The 17240-nt window shown below is 39.1% G+C and overlaps 1 protein-coding gene across 1 annotated transcript; it reads right to left on the reverse strand.

The window, feature by feature from the left end:
• Positions 1 to 8771: 8771 nt before the first annotated feature.
• Positions 8772 to 14996, reverse strand: LOC120110858. The gene is made up of 5 exons (XM_039126745.1): positions 14716 to 14996; positions 10413 to 10527; positions 10211 to 10300; positions 9314 to 9412; positions 8772 to 9202 (listed from the first exon to the last, which is right to left on the reverse strand). Exons 1-5 carry the CDS (start codon positions 14781 to 14783, stop codon positions 9101 to 9103), a joined length of 474 nt encoding a protein of 157 aa, XP_038982673.1. The 5' UTR covers positions 14784 to 14996; the 3' UTR covers positions 8772 to 9100.
• Between the last annotated feature and the right edge of the window lie 2244 nt (positions 14997 to 17240).

Below are 17240 nucleotides of genomic sequence, written 5' to 3' on the forward strand. Positions count from 1 at the left end.
CACAGACTTCGTGAGTAATTGACTGCACCCAACATCCTTCCAATCCCTGAATTAGAAATTCAGGTCATCCAGTGCCTAAGTACAGTGAGTTGCTTGCAAGTCACCGTGATAGTCTCAGGTCTAAGGGGTACTTATGCCCATACGCTTTGCGAGCTAACTCCCGACAGTGGAGTGCTCCGTAGGTGAGTCACTGTTCAGTGACGATGTACTGCTACATCTTACCTGTATGCCATACAGTGTCTCCACACTCCTTGGTCTAAGAGGACAACCAACTAAATGGCACACAACGACCTATGCTTGACATAGCTATCGTCCAATTGACAGCTCATCATTTGGTCGCGAACTGGTTTAAGGACTAAATAATAAAACCTCCTTTATCTACTAAATTAGTCCTAGGAACTTCATCACAATACACAGGAGTTCAATTTGAAGATGTATCACTTGTGATGAATAGAAAAATGCTAGAATAAATTTTTATTCATTTTAATAAAACATATACATAATCCAATTTCTTACAATTAAAAAATTGGTTTTGGGACACAATTTCCAACAATTTCTCCATAATAAGGCAGGTAGACATCCCTTTTCTTGTTGGTAAGAAATGGAATTAACTCTTTAGAATCTCAAAATAGAGTAACAATGAGCATTAGCTAAAAGAATATATTAGCAACTCTTGGGACAGTGGAGATCCAAATGGCAAGTTTGTCAATGCTACAACTAATGTTGGTCAGGGAATCAATTGTTTGATTGCTATTCTCGAATTATATGTGCGGTAGAGAAGAACAAAAAGTCTTGGTGCATAAGAAAGATGTCTTTTAGGATCATTTCTAACATTCCAAATGACTCATCAAGCATAAATCATTATCTAGCAATCTCATAAATATTTTTCAAAAGGTATCTGAGGATTTCCACAATATTACACCCTATCAAAGGGCACTTCAATGAGATACGCTAGATGTCTTTTTTCTTCCAATTCCATATGGTGCTTATGATCTAGGAGATCAAACCCTGCAAAGCAAGATAGTATTACAATACAACTTACCCAATTCAATTTTCCACCAAACTTACCAAACTCTTGAAAGATATTTAGATTACCAAATACATCTTTTCAAGTTTTTCATCAAGAACCTACAATGATTTAGAGTCTAAATAGTATCATGAATTGCCATTGAACAAGAAGTCAATGTCTCGTGCAACATCTCTGATCACCCTAGCTCGCTCATTGGTAATAGTACAAGAGAGGTCCTCCCTAAAGATCTCAGACATCAACTCCATATTTCGTTGCTTATTGGAGTCCCATAGATCACATATGTTTAGATTTAATACCCTATATCAATATAAATAGTAGAGTTGGGCACTAGGCCGGGCCGCCCACGGCCCGGCACGGCCCGGCACGAAGCGGGCCGTGCCTGGCACGGCCCGCTTGCTACAGTGCCGGGCCGTGCCTGGCACGGCCCATTTGAGAGGGCCGTGCTGGGTCACAGGGTACTGGCCCGCGGCCCGCTTCGGGCCTGGGCCGGCACGGCCCGTTCTAGGCCCGCGGGCCAAGCACGGCACGGCCCGCGGGCCTGGCACGGTCCGGGCCTGGGCCCGGCCCGGCCCGATAAAAATTAATGCTTCATAAATTTTCTAAAAAAATTAATAAATATTGAAAACTAAGGATTTATGAATATAAAGCCACCTTAATGGTGGGGGTTTGGCATAGACCCCTACCAGTTTATTAATTTAAATCAAAATGGTACATGAAGGGAGGTTTGGACCTTGGTCTGACCTCTAGAATACAATAAGAAACTAAGAAAGGGCCGAGGTTTGGACCTTGGTCTGACCTCCAGAATACAATAAAAATGTACAATTATAAAAAATTAAGAAATCTTACTAATCATCAGTGATTCAGTGAATCAGTATTCACTCTTCAGTCTTCAGTCTTCAGTCTTCAGTAGTGTTTGTATCATCATCATCAGAGGATGTTGTATTATGTCCACCTTTATCTTGAAGTCTTGCCTCAGCATCCAACCAATCCTTGAAGCAGAGAAGCATCTCCACCGTTTCGCCCGTCATCCTACTTCTCTTTTCGTCAAGAACACGCCGACCTGCACTAAAAGCGGATTCCGATGCTACCGTGGACATCGGCACAGCTAAAATATCGCGTGCAATTGCAGACATAACAGGATATTGATTTCTAACACTCTTCCACCAAGATAATACATCTAGATTCTCTATTTGATTTTCATCATATGCAGACTGAAGATCATTTCGTAAATAAAATTCTAGTTCACTACTTAAAGATGAAGAAGATGAAGAGAAACTTGAAGCATGTGTGTGTCTTCTCTGTGCAATGAATGAAAAAATAGATGACGAACGAGAACTACTAGAAGAAGAAATAGAGGTTTGTATTTGTGTTCTAGATCCACGAATTTTTTCATCATATATAGCATAAATATCATAAAGAAGTTGTTTTACCTCATCTTTAGCAGATTCAGAATCTTGATTCATATTTTCAGAATATGCATCAAGTAAAATTAGCACGCCATTTAATTTAACTCTAGGATCAAATACAGCAGCTAAGTTATGCATAGGACATATCTTGTCCCAATACTCATTCCATTTAGATTCCATTAGGTCAATAATACGCATTAAAACATCATCATATCTATGTTCTGCAAATTTTTGACTAATTATATATACTTGTTGTAAAAATGAACATGAAGTAGGGTAATAAATACCAGAAAGAACATTGGTAGCATTATAAAAACTAAGCAAAAAATCTTTCAAAATTTTTTCTTTATTCCAATCAGTTTCAGACAATGTAAAGCCTAATCCACGATCATTAATATATGCACTTAATAAGTTTTTATATGGGTATGCATCATGTATCATGCTATATGTGGAGTTCCAACGAGTAATTACATCAAGTTTAAATTTTTTAAAACGTTTACCATGATTTATGCATAATTTCTTAAATTCTTGAAGTCTTGATCTTGAAGCATGAATAAAAGAAACTGCATTTCTAATTTTTGAAATCACATCTTGAATCATGCCCATGCCAGCTTGAACAGAAAGATTTAAGATATGACATGCACATCTAATATGCAGTAAATTTCCATCTAATATGGGATGCAATGAGTCTTTTAATAATGCAACAGCAGAATTATTATTAGATGCATTATCAAAAGTAATAGACATAATTTTATCATTAATATTATATGAACATGCAGTTTGATAAATAATATTTGAAATTTGTTGCCCAGAATGTGGAAAATCAAAAGCACGAAAAGCAAGAATACGTTTATTTAATTGCCAATCATTATCAATATAATGAGCAGTAATGGCAATAAAACAATTACTACCTACAGATGCTGACCAAATATCAGAAGTTAATGAAATTTTTACATTTAAAGTAGAAAGTGTTTCAATTAAATTTTGTTTCATTGCTAAAAAGTTGGTCATAGCTACTCTTCTAAATGTACGCCTACTAGTTCTTTTGTAAGCAGGTTGTAGATTTAATTGAACATATTCTTCAAAATTAAAAGATTCACATAAACTAAAAGGTAATTCATCCTTAACTATCCATTTTACAAGTGCTTTTCTTTGATTTTCATGATTATATGCAAAATTACCTACAAGTAATCCTCCTTGTATATTAAGGGTACTTTGAGTTTGAGCATGAGAATCATGCATCCTATGACTCTCTTGATGTCTTTTTAAATGCCCTGTTCCCCCACTACTACTACAACTATAAAGTTTGGCACATTTTTTACATCTAGCTTTCCAGACTCCATCAACCATAACTCTATCAAATTCATTCCATACAGCACTAGTCCTCTTACGAGAAGAGGTTTGATCTTCACTCGGTTCACCAGTTCTAGAGGAACTAGGAACATGGGGTTGGGGATCAGTTTCTTCTCCCTCAGAAACAGAAATGCCAAACTGACTTTCCTCAAAAGATGACATATCTATGATTAATTCAAAAAATAAAAACTAACCGCAAGGAGGAATTGAGTAGAGGGTCGGAGGGCAGAGGCAGAGCCGAGATTCCGAGCTTCCTCTTGTGCTCTCAACAGAAGCGACCTTCTCTTCTCAACAGGAACCTCCTCTTGTGTAGCACTTGAACAAACTAAAAATTAAATTGCTAGAAGAGCACTTTAGAAGAGAGAAATAATAGCAGTAGAGAAGGAGAGAATGAGAGGTTTGGTGTGGTGAGAATGAGGGAGGAATGGGCCATTTATAGAAGCCCAAAATTTTTTTTCCCAAAATACCCCTCAATTCAGCCGTTATTGGACTGTTGGGAGGGGTAAAATGGACTTTTTCCCGAAAATAGCCGTTGGAAACGGCTATTTTCCTCCCCCCTCTCCAGACGGGCCGTGCCGGCACGGCCCGTCTGGAGCCGTTGCGGGCCGTGCCAGGCACGGCCCGTTTGAAGCCGTTGCGGGCCGTGCCTGGCACGGCCCGTTTGCGCCCGTTACGGGCCGTGCCTGGCACGGCCCGTGGCGTGCCGTGCCCGGCCCGGCCCGCCAATAGACGGGCCTGGGGCCGGGCCGGGCTGGCGTTCCGTGCTGGACGGGCCGTGCCAGGCACGGCCCGTTTAGTCCTTTGGCCCGGTGGGCCTGGGCCGGGCCGGCCCGGCACGGCCCGTTGCCCAACACTAATAAATAGGGTCTTGTGCTTAAGCAATACCAAGCTTAGCCAAGGGTCTCGCAAAACTGAAATTATCTGGTCATCCCTGACTGTCCATGGAGATGGAACTTGACAAGGTCTTGAATACCACATATAGATTACCAAATCTATGAACATTTGTTGATGGTTGCCATCCCTTTAGAACACCATATTTATCATGTACTAGACAACATTATGAGTTATTTAATTGTAAAAAAAATTCAGATTTTTAAGAAAGAAGAGTTACGCTTATATCAAAGTTTCCTTAAAACTAGTATAGAATAGCATGCAACTAAGTATAGATCAAACATGCTAGCCTAGAATCCAAAATAAACACCAATTAAATTAAGCAACAGTGGTGGAAGAAAAAATTTGTGAGATAAAAATCAATTTGTTCAAAAGAAAATAAAGACTAAACCAATGAGTTCGGCTTCTCTCATAAAAACTTTCTTACCTCAAAGATGCCTCACAAAGATCTCCCTACCGTCCTTCACGTAACTCTCTCCCTCTCTTAATTAAACTACACTCTCTCTTCTACTACAAGAAAAACTATGACTATCTCCCACTAAATAATGAAAACACCACTATCTCCTACCTCTACTAAAAATACAAACTTAAGTATATTAAGCCTATCAAGTTCAACCTAACTTAATATGGCTCTAACCGATCAAGCTCCATTTGCTTCAAATCTTTATCTTTGAACCAATTCTGCTTTTCTTTTAGATTTTTGGGAAAGCTTGAAACTAAATCCATTCTTCAAGCAACTTTTGTTTGAGATATCTCACCTTGATGAATCTCGAGCGGGTAGCTGCAAAAATATTTCATATTTTCTTTAGCTCCTTTATATCCTGGATATAGAGATAATTTTTTCTATTTATCATAGCTTGGATAATCCACATTACCTCTTAGATTCAAATATCACTTTCTCCTTGCAACCTGATTATTGGAAGTATCTGTTGGCATCGTCATTGACATTTCCAAGATATCTCATAAATCTTATCCTATCAGATATGCTTTGACTAAAAACTTCCAAATTAAATAATTGATGTTATTCAAAAGCAGCCATGTTGATGTTGGTAAAGTAGGCCATTACGATCTAAATATTGAATCATAATAGAGTCTACATATTTACTCCCACGCACAACAAATTCTTGAAAACTCTACAATTATGCTGAATAATGATTTTTAAAACCACCAATAATCAAGTCATCGCTCCAAAAACTGCACTCTGAATAAATCTGATTGAAGCTGCAAATTGCATGATCACAATCCAACTTTTCTTTGATACCATGTAGAATGGCATATTACTTAGTATAGATCAAACACACCGGTCCATGATCCAAAATAAACACTAATTAAATCAAGCAACAAAGGAAGCAAAAAATTGAGAGAGCAAAAATAAATTTGTTCAAAGGAAAATGAAGACTGAAATATTGAGTTCGGCTCTACTCACAAAAATGCCTCACAAAAACTCTCCCCTGCCTCAAAGACACCTCATAAAGATCAAGCTACCATCCTTCATGCAACTTTCTTTCTCTCTTAATAAAACTATACATCTCTCACCTATTACAAGAAAAAAAATGTTATCATCTCCTACTAAAAGATGAAAACACTATTATCTTCTACTTCCACTAAGAAATGAATTCCAGTACATTGAGCCTAAAGATAAACTCAATCTAACTTAACATGGACGTTAATCCTAAAGTTGTTAAGACAAATGATCAACTAAACATGAATTCTAAGAAGAGTAGAACTTAGCAATGAATCTCAACAACTAGTCCTCCAATTTTGATAAGTTAGCAATAATTATCATATGATACTAAGAATATTGCCTTCTTGAATTGCCACCCTCCATGCACCAAAGAAGCATGCTGAGACCTCAATCTCGTATGGTACACAAAGAGGACCCAGCAATGAGACATGAGGTGGACATATAGGGCACAAATGTCTAGACTCATATAAATGAGATTTTGATTTTACTGCTCTTTCTAAAAGGCCCAAAATCACATAAAAAAATATTTTCTGAGCAAGCTTCACGATCAAGGGAGCTTATTATTAGTGGAAGAGTTGGCAATAAGCTTGTACCTACTTGAAAAAATTACTATAAATTGCCGAACTATTTTTTCATGGTACATAAAAAATCAGCCAGAGTTGCTCCTGTATAATGAGCAAGGGATTGTAGTATACAGCAGTGAATTTATTGTTTCGACTATCATAATATTGTATTTTATCATCTCTAGTTCTTGAAAAATAGATATTACTTGGGCTACAGAGAATGTTTTTCGATCAATAGCTATAGCAATGTATATTTTATTTTACGTTCTTTCAATTAAGAATCATATCCATGGTTATTGCTGTTTTTTCTAGATTAGTTGTTCTTGGTAATTAATTCTTGCCAACTGCATCCTATATCAATATTTGAAGAGATTCATGTATAAAACATCTTGAAATAATACCTAATGCAGGAGAGAGAATTCTTTCTAGTTAAGGTCTGGTTAGTTCGGACTCTCAAGAAACCGGACGGGGAGAGGAAAAAAAAAGAAGGGGGGGGGGGGGGGGGGGGGGGGGGGGTTGGATTTTGATCCACATGGCACAACCAGGATATTCTTCATTTGGGGGGGGGGGGGGGGGGGGGGGGGGGTGGGGGGTGGGTTGGATTTTGATCCACATGGCACAACCAGGATATTCTTCATTTATCTTTTCCACATAGGCTCTTGCTGGCATAGGAGAGAATCATATTTTGATAGAATGGCCATTAAATTATTGCATTGGTGCAATCCACATCAATCCTTAAAAATGTCATTGTAAGCAATACCCTTGAATATGCTAGAAATGTTTAAATTGCTAGAGATCATCTCCCCAATTATGCTGGATAAGTTTTTCCACTCACCCTAAAACCTCTTTTTGAATGACCTTAATTAGGTCCTAGGCACTAGGCAGCCTTCATTTGATTTTTCCAGCTAATTGAAAAATCTTTTTAAGATCTTTGTAGTGATAATAATTCACAAAAGGTTTTGAAATTAAAATGATGCTTTAAAAGATAAATTTAAAAGTCAATTTTTCTTAACCAAGTATACAAATGGATGAGAATGATGGACTGGTCAATCTTTTTTTTTTTCTTGGACAAGATTACAGAGGGCCCTACAGTCCCCACCTAATGTATTGAGAGATTTTAAACATATTGCATGCAAGAAACAAATATAAAATACTAATAACAACAATCCACAGTAATTTGACTAACTGAACCAGCTAACATCCACTAATTGATACTACTTCCTTTCGAATTAAATGATTATCACATGCACCTTCCTTCGAATCAGGTTTAAAAATCGAAATTAATATACCATGGTTTTAAACAAACACCCGTGATACAAATGCAGGTGCCCTGGTCCGACGCACCCTGCAGGTTTAAACCCAAAATTCTCTTATTTAGCAAGATCCATCCAGACGATGGATGGTCCTGATCCTCATCCCTGCAGAGATGGACAGCCAAGTACAATAAACAGACGCTGATCAAAAGACAGATGAGACAGATACGCCCATCCCCAGCTCCAACCCTCGACCCTTTCACTCATTCTCTCCCCCTCTGTGTCTCACTGACCATGGACATTCTTACTCGCCTCTCCCAAAACCCACAATTTCCTTCTTATAAACCCACAACCATCAGCCTCGCTCCTCATCGTCATGAGAAGAAGAAAGCCGTTCACCCCATTTCGTTAACTACAAAACCCAGACCTGAACTAGTTTTATCTTTCGGTACATACCTTAACCAATGATATCCCACCACAGGAGGCAACATACTACTAAAGCAGCCTCAGATGCACAAGTTGAAACACTACATATGTTCCCCATACCATGGAAAAATAAAAGTTCTGCACTACAAAATGTTCACGCACCACAAAGTGAAAGGCCAAGGACTTGAATAGGTAAAAGGGCTACAAAGTGCTGGTCCGACATTTCACTGCCTCAAACAAAATCAAGATTTCAACACACAAGATCAAGATTCGGAAGCTCAGGTACTGCTTTCAATCTTGGTGGGTGTCAATGCACATTCCACAAAAGCTATCAGGACCAAGAGAGAGTCCAACAATATGAGCATCCTTGACACATCGTGAAACTATAGGCCAATGGCAAAACTGGGTAATAAAAACAATTTGAACACCGTAATTAAATTAAGTTGCAAAATAAACTCAACTATGAAAGAGCTTCAACCAAAAGAAAGAGCTAGTCTCTGGAACAAACCTCCAGGAATAATAATACAATAGAAACACAAACACCTAAATCCGCCATCCACGTCTCAAATGGGCAGTGCCCCTCAAAATGGAACCTGATACAAGTTAAGCACGGAACAAGGATGATATGGCTGCTGTAGCTTCATCGTGTGTAGAGATCGACAATTACCTGACTCCCACCAACCTAACACTGCATGCGCCACCAAGTTCCCAACTCAATTTGTTTTTGATTTGGGAACCTTCTTCTTGGGCTGCCGTTTTGGAATAGAGTTCTTCATCCCCAAGAAAAAGAGTAGTGCACCAAAAAGAGCCAAATTCTGCAACAAGAACTCAAATGCAATCAATTTATTTTTTCTAGTTTTAAAATTTTAAATCATACGACCTGGCAAGAATAGACAGTCACGTGAAAAAGTAGAGACAACACACACCTGAGCAAACTTGAAGAAAAGCTGCACAAACTCCGGCCTCTCCATGTCATAGTTGTAGAAGTCATACACCACAGGAGTAATAAATGCCAGGTAAAGAAGCTGCACAAGCATCAAGTACTTCAGCATTTCTACTAGTCCCAAATTCAACTAGGTAATTAGCATTTGCTGAAATTATGCAAAACATAGGATGCGCTTTTCAGAAATACAACAGCGCAGGGTGTGAGTACTAGAAATTACTGCCCACCCTTGTAGTCCAATCTGCAGGTTGTGCAGAAGTACTTTTTTTACACAATCATGGCACCCTGCCAATTCCCAACAGTACCAGAAACATATGTGACCAACCGAACATCTGATAATGAATGGGACCCCACTGACCACGTCCAGATATCATAATGGAAATGCTGCTAAAGCAGTTGAACCACATACCGCCCTAGTTATACAATTAAAGGCCTGTTTGGATATATTTGACTATTCCTACACGATTGGGCTGAAAATTCTGCAGAAATCAGGCCTGTTGGCCCATAGAGCATGTATTTTCTAAGAGCTTATCTAAATCCAGTCCAGATCCTAGCCTTTAAACTGCAGGAAGGAAAAAAAAAAACTCTGGAGGTCCTTTTTTTTTTTCCCTACAGAATATGGGCTAGATGGAGATTGGTTGATCCAGGACCATGCTTAAATGGACCGCGAATCCTATAGGATTGGACTTTTTTTTCCCCTACCAAATTTGGGCTAGATAGAGTTTGGTTGATCCAGGGCCATACTTAAATGGACAGCCAAATCTACGAATCCTACAGAATTTTCAGCCCAATCCTGTAGGAATAGCTAAAGAGACCCTAAGATGGGTTAAATAATCTAAGGAACATGGGTTAAATAATCTAGGGTACAAGAAACACAAACCAATAGATATGCTCCAAAAGAGCTGCTGAAGATGAACAGAAGACCTCCAAGCCCTTTCAGAAATATTGTAGTAGCAATAACATGTTTCATCTGGTCAGAAAAAACAAAAAAAAAATCAACCAAGTATTTAGGAACTGCATATTTGTGACTCATGTAACATCACTTGATGAAGAGTTATATAGAAGAATTAGTTAGTAATCACCTCAACATGTGGCACTACTACCCCAAGATGGGTTGAAACATGTTTCGTGAAAAGGTTGAATTTTGGCCTAAGGGCCTTCGTTGCTGGCCCACCATCAACTCCAAATTCATTGAACCTGACCACACCATGATTTATACATTTAGCACAAAGCAACAAAATGCCCATGAATTGCAAGATAAATATAAAGCATTCAAGAAGGAGCCCAGTCAATATATCATCAAGTGAAAAATAAAGATTATCAGCAAAGGAAGGTTAACTAGCCAACTCACACATGCACACGAGTATATTGCATATACACTGATGCATGCAGATACATGAGACTACATGGCAAACATCAAAATATTCTATAAAGATTCAATGGTTCAAAATCAATTTGTGCGCGCTATCCAATTTCACACCATTGATCATGATCTACATAAAATGCCTAAAAAACAAAAATTATATGTTTCAGTGATCTAGCTATGTGTAATGTGGTTGCATATATACTGTACTAATTGTGCTAGTTTGACCGAGCATATAAATTGAAAAACCACAACCACTGACCTTGATCTGCTCAACTTAAAATACCTATGGATCATAATTCAATAGGTTTTGATGGTTAAGTTATAGCAAAGCATCTTATCATGTCACTAAAACATGATGAATAGAGTGCATCCCCAAACTGGAGACTCATTAATTTCTGGACAGTTAACTCTTGTACAAAGGATATAACATATTGCATGGAAGGCTAATTTAACATTCTTTCACCAATGCAGATCTTAGGCTTGTTCCAATCGGAATACCATATTTAGCCCTCCAAGCATCATACTAGGTGGTTTTCATGCACGGGATACATCTGCCTTTTACCAAATGAAGATAATACACCAGAAGATAATGCACCAGAAAGAGATGCACTTACTACAAAGAAAAGCTGTAACACTGTATCTGACAAAAACCAAAATAGCTCCATGTACCGAAACTACCTTGTGCAATGCACAGAGGGAATATATATTATTTGCCAATAGGCAAGCTGAAAACTTGCCCAGTCAGATGTAGACTAAATATTGCATGGAGATGGACATGAGAATCGGATTTAAAGACATGTCCAAGTATTTGACTTGGCAAGAGGACAAATGGAAATACATTGATACATAGAGAAAAAAATTAATTTTAATAAAATGATATGTTTAAATCTTGTGTCAAATAAACATTAAAAGAGATATTATTTGTTAAAGTGTTCCATTATGCATATCTCATCCAAACCTTCCAATTAGCTAAAAGATTCTAGAAAAATAACAGAGGACAGGCATTGGCACAACAGAAAGGTTGCTCCATGGTGACTAGGGTGCCACCGGTTCGAAATGCGGAAACAGGCTCAACACACGCGAGAGTAAGGTTGTGTACATCTGATCTCCCTAAACTCCATAGCGGCAGGAGCCTCATGTACTAGGATGCCCTTTTTTTATTTTAAAAAAAAATAACAATTTGCAAAGTTACTTTAATACCTTTCTTGACTAATCTCTAAAAAGAAAAAAAGCTCACTTTTAAGTTCTAATGTTATTAAAGTAGGTCAAGAACTCAATACTTGGAAAGGTCCACTTCTCTACCAATTTTCAAAAGTTACAATTAAAAAAATGATAAGAGTCCAAGTGTTTGACAGATAAGTGACGGTTCATAACATATTATGCCTTCCAAATATGGTAAAAGCACATTGTAGACAATATATCCAGACAAACATTCAACATAGAAATAAATAAATGTGGAACCATCCAAGAAATGTGGAACCATCCAAGCAACATAAATAAAATAAACCCTGCACTGGTATCACTAAAACAGGCCTCCATATGGAAGTAAATAAAAGCTTCAACCTTCAAAAGCACATACAGGTTTCATATCACACTTTTGATGATAAGAACAACAAAAAACTCATAGCTGCACCTGATCCAAATCCTTCCCCAAAAAATAACTCCTAGCGATGCAACATGTCCAAATCATGATTCTATCCCAATCATGAAGCAAGAAATAAAACAACCATGAACAAGACACTATGTTGCAGCCGATTCATGAAACTGGTTCATTGTTTCATTCAAAGAATTGGAAGATGTTAGCCTGAGTGTGGAGTACGAAAGGCTATCAACACAAGTTCTGAAAGAATTGTAGTATAATGCAGTATAATTTCAGTTGTTATACATTTAGAACAGTTTTCTTCCAGATTGGGAGATGTGGTCTTCCTATATCCAGGTAGAAAAACAATCAAAAACTGTGTTTAGAGTAAATGGCCACAAAGCTGAATCCCCAATAGGTGAATTTCAGCATTGAACAATACAAAATATAATGTAGAAAGAGAGGGGATGAAAGATAAAATATATGATACTCAAGAAACTTTCTCTTCATGTTTCATTCCTTCTTGTCTTTTAAATTTTTACTCATGTATAATAGTGAAATCAACAAAGATAAACCATACAAAAATCAACAAAGATTAGAGAAATCAACAAAGATAAATACAATAAGATCAGAGAAATCACTGTGGATAATAGCGAACAAGACAATTCACATGAATTGAAGATGAACCGTGACCATTGAAATCTAGAATACTAGAGCACATTTCAGGCTCTATATACAAGTTGATCCGCATAGATTGGATGAGAGTATTTAATAAGGTAAAGCTTACGGGATTGCTTGGATGCTTGAATATGCTATTTGTGAATAAATTCTACCCACAGCAGAATCTTAAGAGAAAGCACGATCCAAAAGAAGAGTTTGATGGACCCCCCCCCCCAACCAAAAAAAGGAATTATGCATTCTTCACTGAACACATGATTTATGGTATTCATGTTTTTTTTTTTGGTATTGTAAATCAGAAAATTTCCCTAAATGAAAAAAATTTAGCTTCTCCCATCAATAACTTCTCAGAATCCACCATAAATGCATAATTCCATGGACTGTTACCAGGACATCCAGACATAAACTAAAGGCATACAGAATAATTGTTCGTAAATAACATATCCTCAAGGTCAATCATCCCTTTAATAATTGTCAGGACTAACATGACTAGAAAAGCGATGCCTGACAGCAATGGATGCCATATTTCTTCTATAGATGTGGCATATAACTTCCTAACACTACAAGTCAAGCAGAAAACATTAAAGCTCATGCGCTTACACCTTGAAAAATTGATGATCAATTTACACATTACGAGTACTAGGAGTTTAGGACATTCATAAGATTTGTCTGGATATTGGATAATATCATGTTATCAATTGACAATAACTACTGCCTCTACTCTAGATGGTAGTAACAGAACTAACATTTCCTACACGGTAGGCCTCTACTAAATAACACGCATCTACATAGGTGAAAGAAACAATGGCAATGTGAATTTTAGAATTCTCCAGAATTGGAAAAATTCATCACTTGGGTATGAAGAATTTAAGACGGTAATAAATGATCAGCAACAGTAGTTTTCAATTCATCAAAAGATAATAATACATGAAAAATTAATATCACAGCCCCAAATAATACCATTTAGGTCACACAAAGTTCCCTTAAGAAGACTGGATAATTGCAACACCACCGGGTTGATAACAACATTCAAAAGTTCAATAATAGCAAGCAAATATCACATGCATCATTCTCAACAAGAATCTTTCTTCCTTAATTCTCAGCTTCTTCCCTCCATTCAACTGTAATCATAATACTAGATTGCAACTTTCACATTCTCCAAATCCCCCGCACTGCAATAACCATAACCATCAGGCCTTGTCTCCCAACTACATATGGTGATTTGGCAAAGTCTCTAACTCAGATCAGTCAAGCTTAAAAACGCAAATAGATCTACAGTAGACAAAATGATATATAAAAAGAAATGCGATCTTCATAAAATAGGCCTTGTATAGGATCTCCAACATGAATCAAGACTCCGAACCCAGCTCAAAATGCTGAATTTGCTGAAAATACAAAATAAAACCATCCCTCAGCTCAAAACCATCAGATCTGAGCCACAGCACCATGTCAGTCCAAGCAGATATCTATAAAGACAACCAAAAAAAAATACCTATCGCACAAAGAAAACCAGAAAATCAATCTTTTGCCCAAAAAACAGAGCAGAAACCAGGAAGCCTCTTCCCGGGACTCTTCGCCATATTTCTTAAATCCAAGGCCAGAAATCAAGTAAAGACCAAGGATTCCTGAAACCCTAGCTACCTCCAGATCAATTCCAGCGAGAACAACAGCAGATCTAGCGAAGAACGACCCAAAAGGAGTACGAGAGCACGATCAAAATGGAAGACGGGAAACGAGGAGAAGAAAGAAGTAGAGAACTTACTCCTGGTATGCGGAGAGGAGGAAGACCGACGCGAAAAGGACTCTTCCAGCGAAAGACACGAACCCCATCTTCCACGCGAAGAAAAAGCTCCGATCCGATCCAAAGACCAGAGAACGGGAAAGAGAGTGGGAGGACGGAGAGCGAGGAGATCTCTCGCTCGCTGTCTCCGATCGGATTCTTCGAACGAAAGGAAAGCTCTGAACAAGCGTCGAAAGTCTGGAAATCTATGAAACGAGACCGCCCGGATCTCTCTTTTAAAGCACGCAACGGAGCAAGGAGACTGGGACCTCAGGTGGTTCTATATACACCCCCCCTATTGCTCACGACACCCCCCAAAAATTAAAAAAAAATTAAATACTCTCTACACCCCCCCATTTGCTAAGGACACCCCTAAAAAATTAAAAATTCCTAAATTACCCCCCACCCTCCCCACCCCCTCACCTAAATTGCTCTCTACACCCCCCAAACCCCCCCCCCCCACCCCGCTCTTCCCCTCCAAAACACCCGCCGGCTTCTCCCTTCCGCCCAAAAAACCTCGCCTCAAGCACCTCGCCGGCGGCCAAACCCCCTCCGTCTCCCTTTGAACTGTTCCGCCCAAAGCACCTCGCCAACGCCCAAAACCCCCCCCGTTCCCCCTTCTCCCTCTCGTCGCCGGCATTCTCCCGATCTCCGACCACCTCGCCGGCTTCTCTCGGAACCACCTCCCCGGCCATCTCCCGAGCAACGAGCACCTCGCCGGCGCCTCCACGACCACCTCGAGGTAGCTCCCCCCCCCCCCCCCCCGCCTCCCCAAATCGTTCGGCACTGGTTCTTTGAACCAGTGCCTTCGGTTCGGCCCCATGGGGCCGACCCGCTGCAATTGGGTCGGCCCCATGGGGCCGACCAAAATACATTGGTTCGGCCCCATGGGGCCGACCCAATGTATCTTGGTCCCCATGGGGCCGAATCCAAATTTTTTTTTTTTTCCTGTTGTTAGACTAAGGATTATTTTTATTCCCAAATTTTAGCCTAGATCACGTCCTTAGGGTGAATTGGATACCCAACATCAAGGACAAGTTTTTCATTACTAGATTAGATAGTAATTTGAGAAGTAGGGATAATTTAGAATCATTATCATATAGCATTAACATGGTGCATCCAAATATGATGATCTTGTTACCTTCATCGATGTCATTCTTGATCTTGGAATGATTATCTCATATCAAATGCTCTATCAAATAATAAAACCACAATATTAGTTAACGAACAAAAACTAAAAACAAAAACTAAGAACTGCGGCATAGTTTTAGGTAAAGTCTATTATTGAGTTATGTCTTGAGTTTACGAGTCGTATACTTTTGAATTATCATTTATGTATGCAATTGAAGTAACATTGAATTATTTATCACAAAACCCAATCATGTAGATTCCAAGAAGTAACTTGTTTCTTTTTTGGCTTGTTTTATCATTTATCATTTATGTAAGCAATTGAATTATTTTCTTTGATATAGCCTAACATTGAATTTCTATATTTTCAGACATGGATCCCGGTCCCTCCAGAGTTAGACCTACGGCGTCAGCTAGGAGACGTCGTGCTAGGATTGCTTCTCCCGAGCCTGCTCATATGCCATCGCCCTCTCCTGAGTCAGAGCATGATGATATGCCCGCTAGGGGCGAAGACGATGAGTCCGTTGGACCATGTCCAGGAGGTCCAGAGGATGAGTCCGTCCTGATCAGTTTCAGGACGCATATAGCAGCTTCCATCTGGAGGCAACATGTATTGTTTATTTGTTATAACATTATATTTTGTTTATTGATGTTTTATAAAGTAGTAGTAATTATACATTTATATTACAGGAACGGGCTCCACTAAAGTGCATGAACCATACTGCCAAGGTTGGTGAATGGAAGTGGTGGTCTTCAAACCAACCAAATACCAGGTTCAAAGCACTATTGAGGCAGTCGGGCCTCATAGAGTTAGTACAGTGCTCTTATCGAATCACCGATAAGATTCTGATTTCGGGCTTCGTAGAGAGATGGCAGCCCGAGACGAACACCTTCCATATACCATTTGGCGAGATCACTATCACGTTGGATGATGTATCCGCCATTTTAGGGATTCCTGTCGCAGGTGCCTCAGTAGCAGTTTCTCCTGAGAGGATGAGTGATCGGGATGCTGAGGAGCTACTTGTGGAGTTGTTGGGGGTGTCAGCTGGAGACGCGCGTCAGGAGGTACTGTCATCGCGCGGTCAGTCTGTGAGGATGGAGTGGCTGAGGACTCAGTTTCACTCTGTATCTGATAGAGACAGCAAGCAGAGGATAGAGTGTGCAGCACGAGCCTATTTGTTATTTTTGTTAGGCTGCACACTCTTTGCTGATAAGAGTGGGACCAGGGTGCCTATAGCGTATCTGTGTTTACTGCGGGATCTGGATAGGGTGAGCACATATGCCTGGGGTACAGCTGCCTTAGCATATTTGTATCGGCAGTTGGGGATTGCGTCGAGGTCATCAGTGAGACAGATCAGTGGTTATATGACGCTTCTGCA

Source organism: Phoenix dactylifera, chromosome 5, assembly GCF_009389715.1.
Source record: "Phoenix dactylifera cultivar Barhee BC4 chromosome 5, palm_55x_up_171113_PBpolish2nd_filt_p, whole genome shotgun sequence".
Classification (NCBI taxonomy): domain Eukaryota; kingdom Viridiplantae; phylum Streptophyta; class Magnoliopsida; order Arecales; family Arecaceae; genus Phoenix; species Phoenix dactylifera.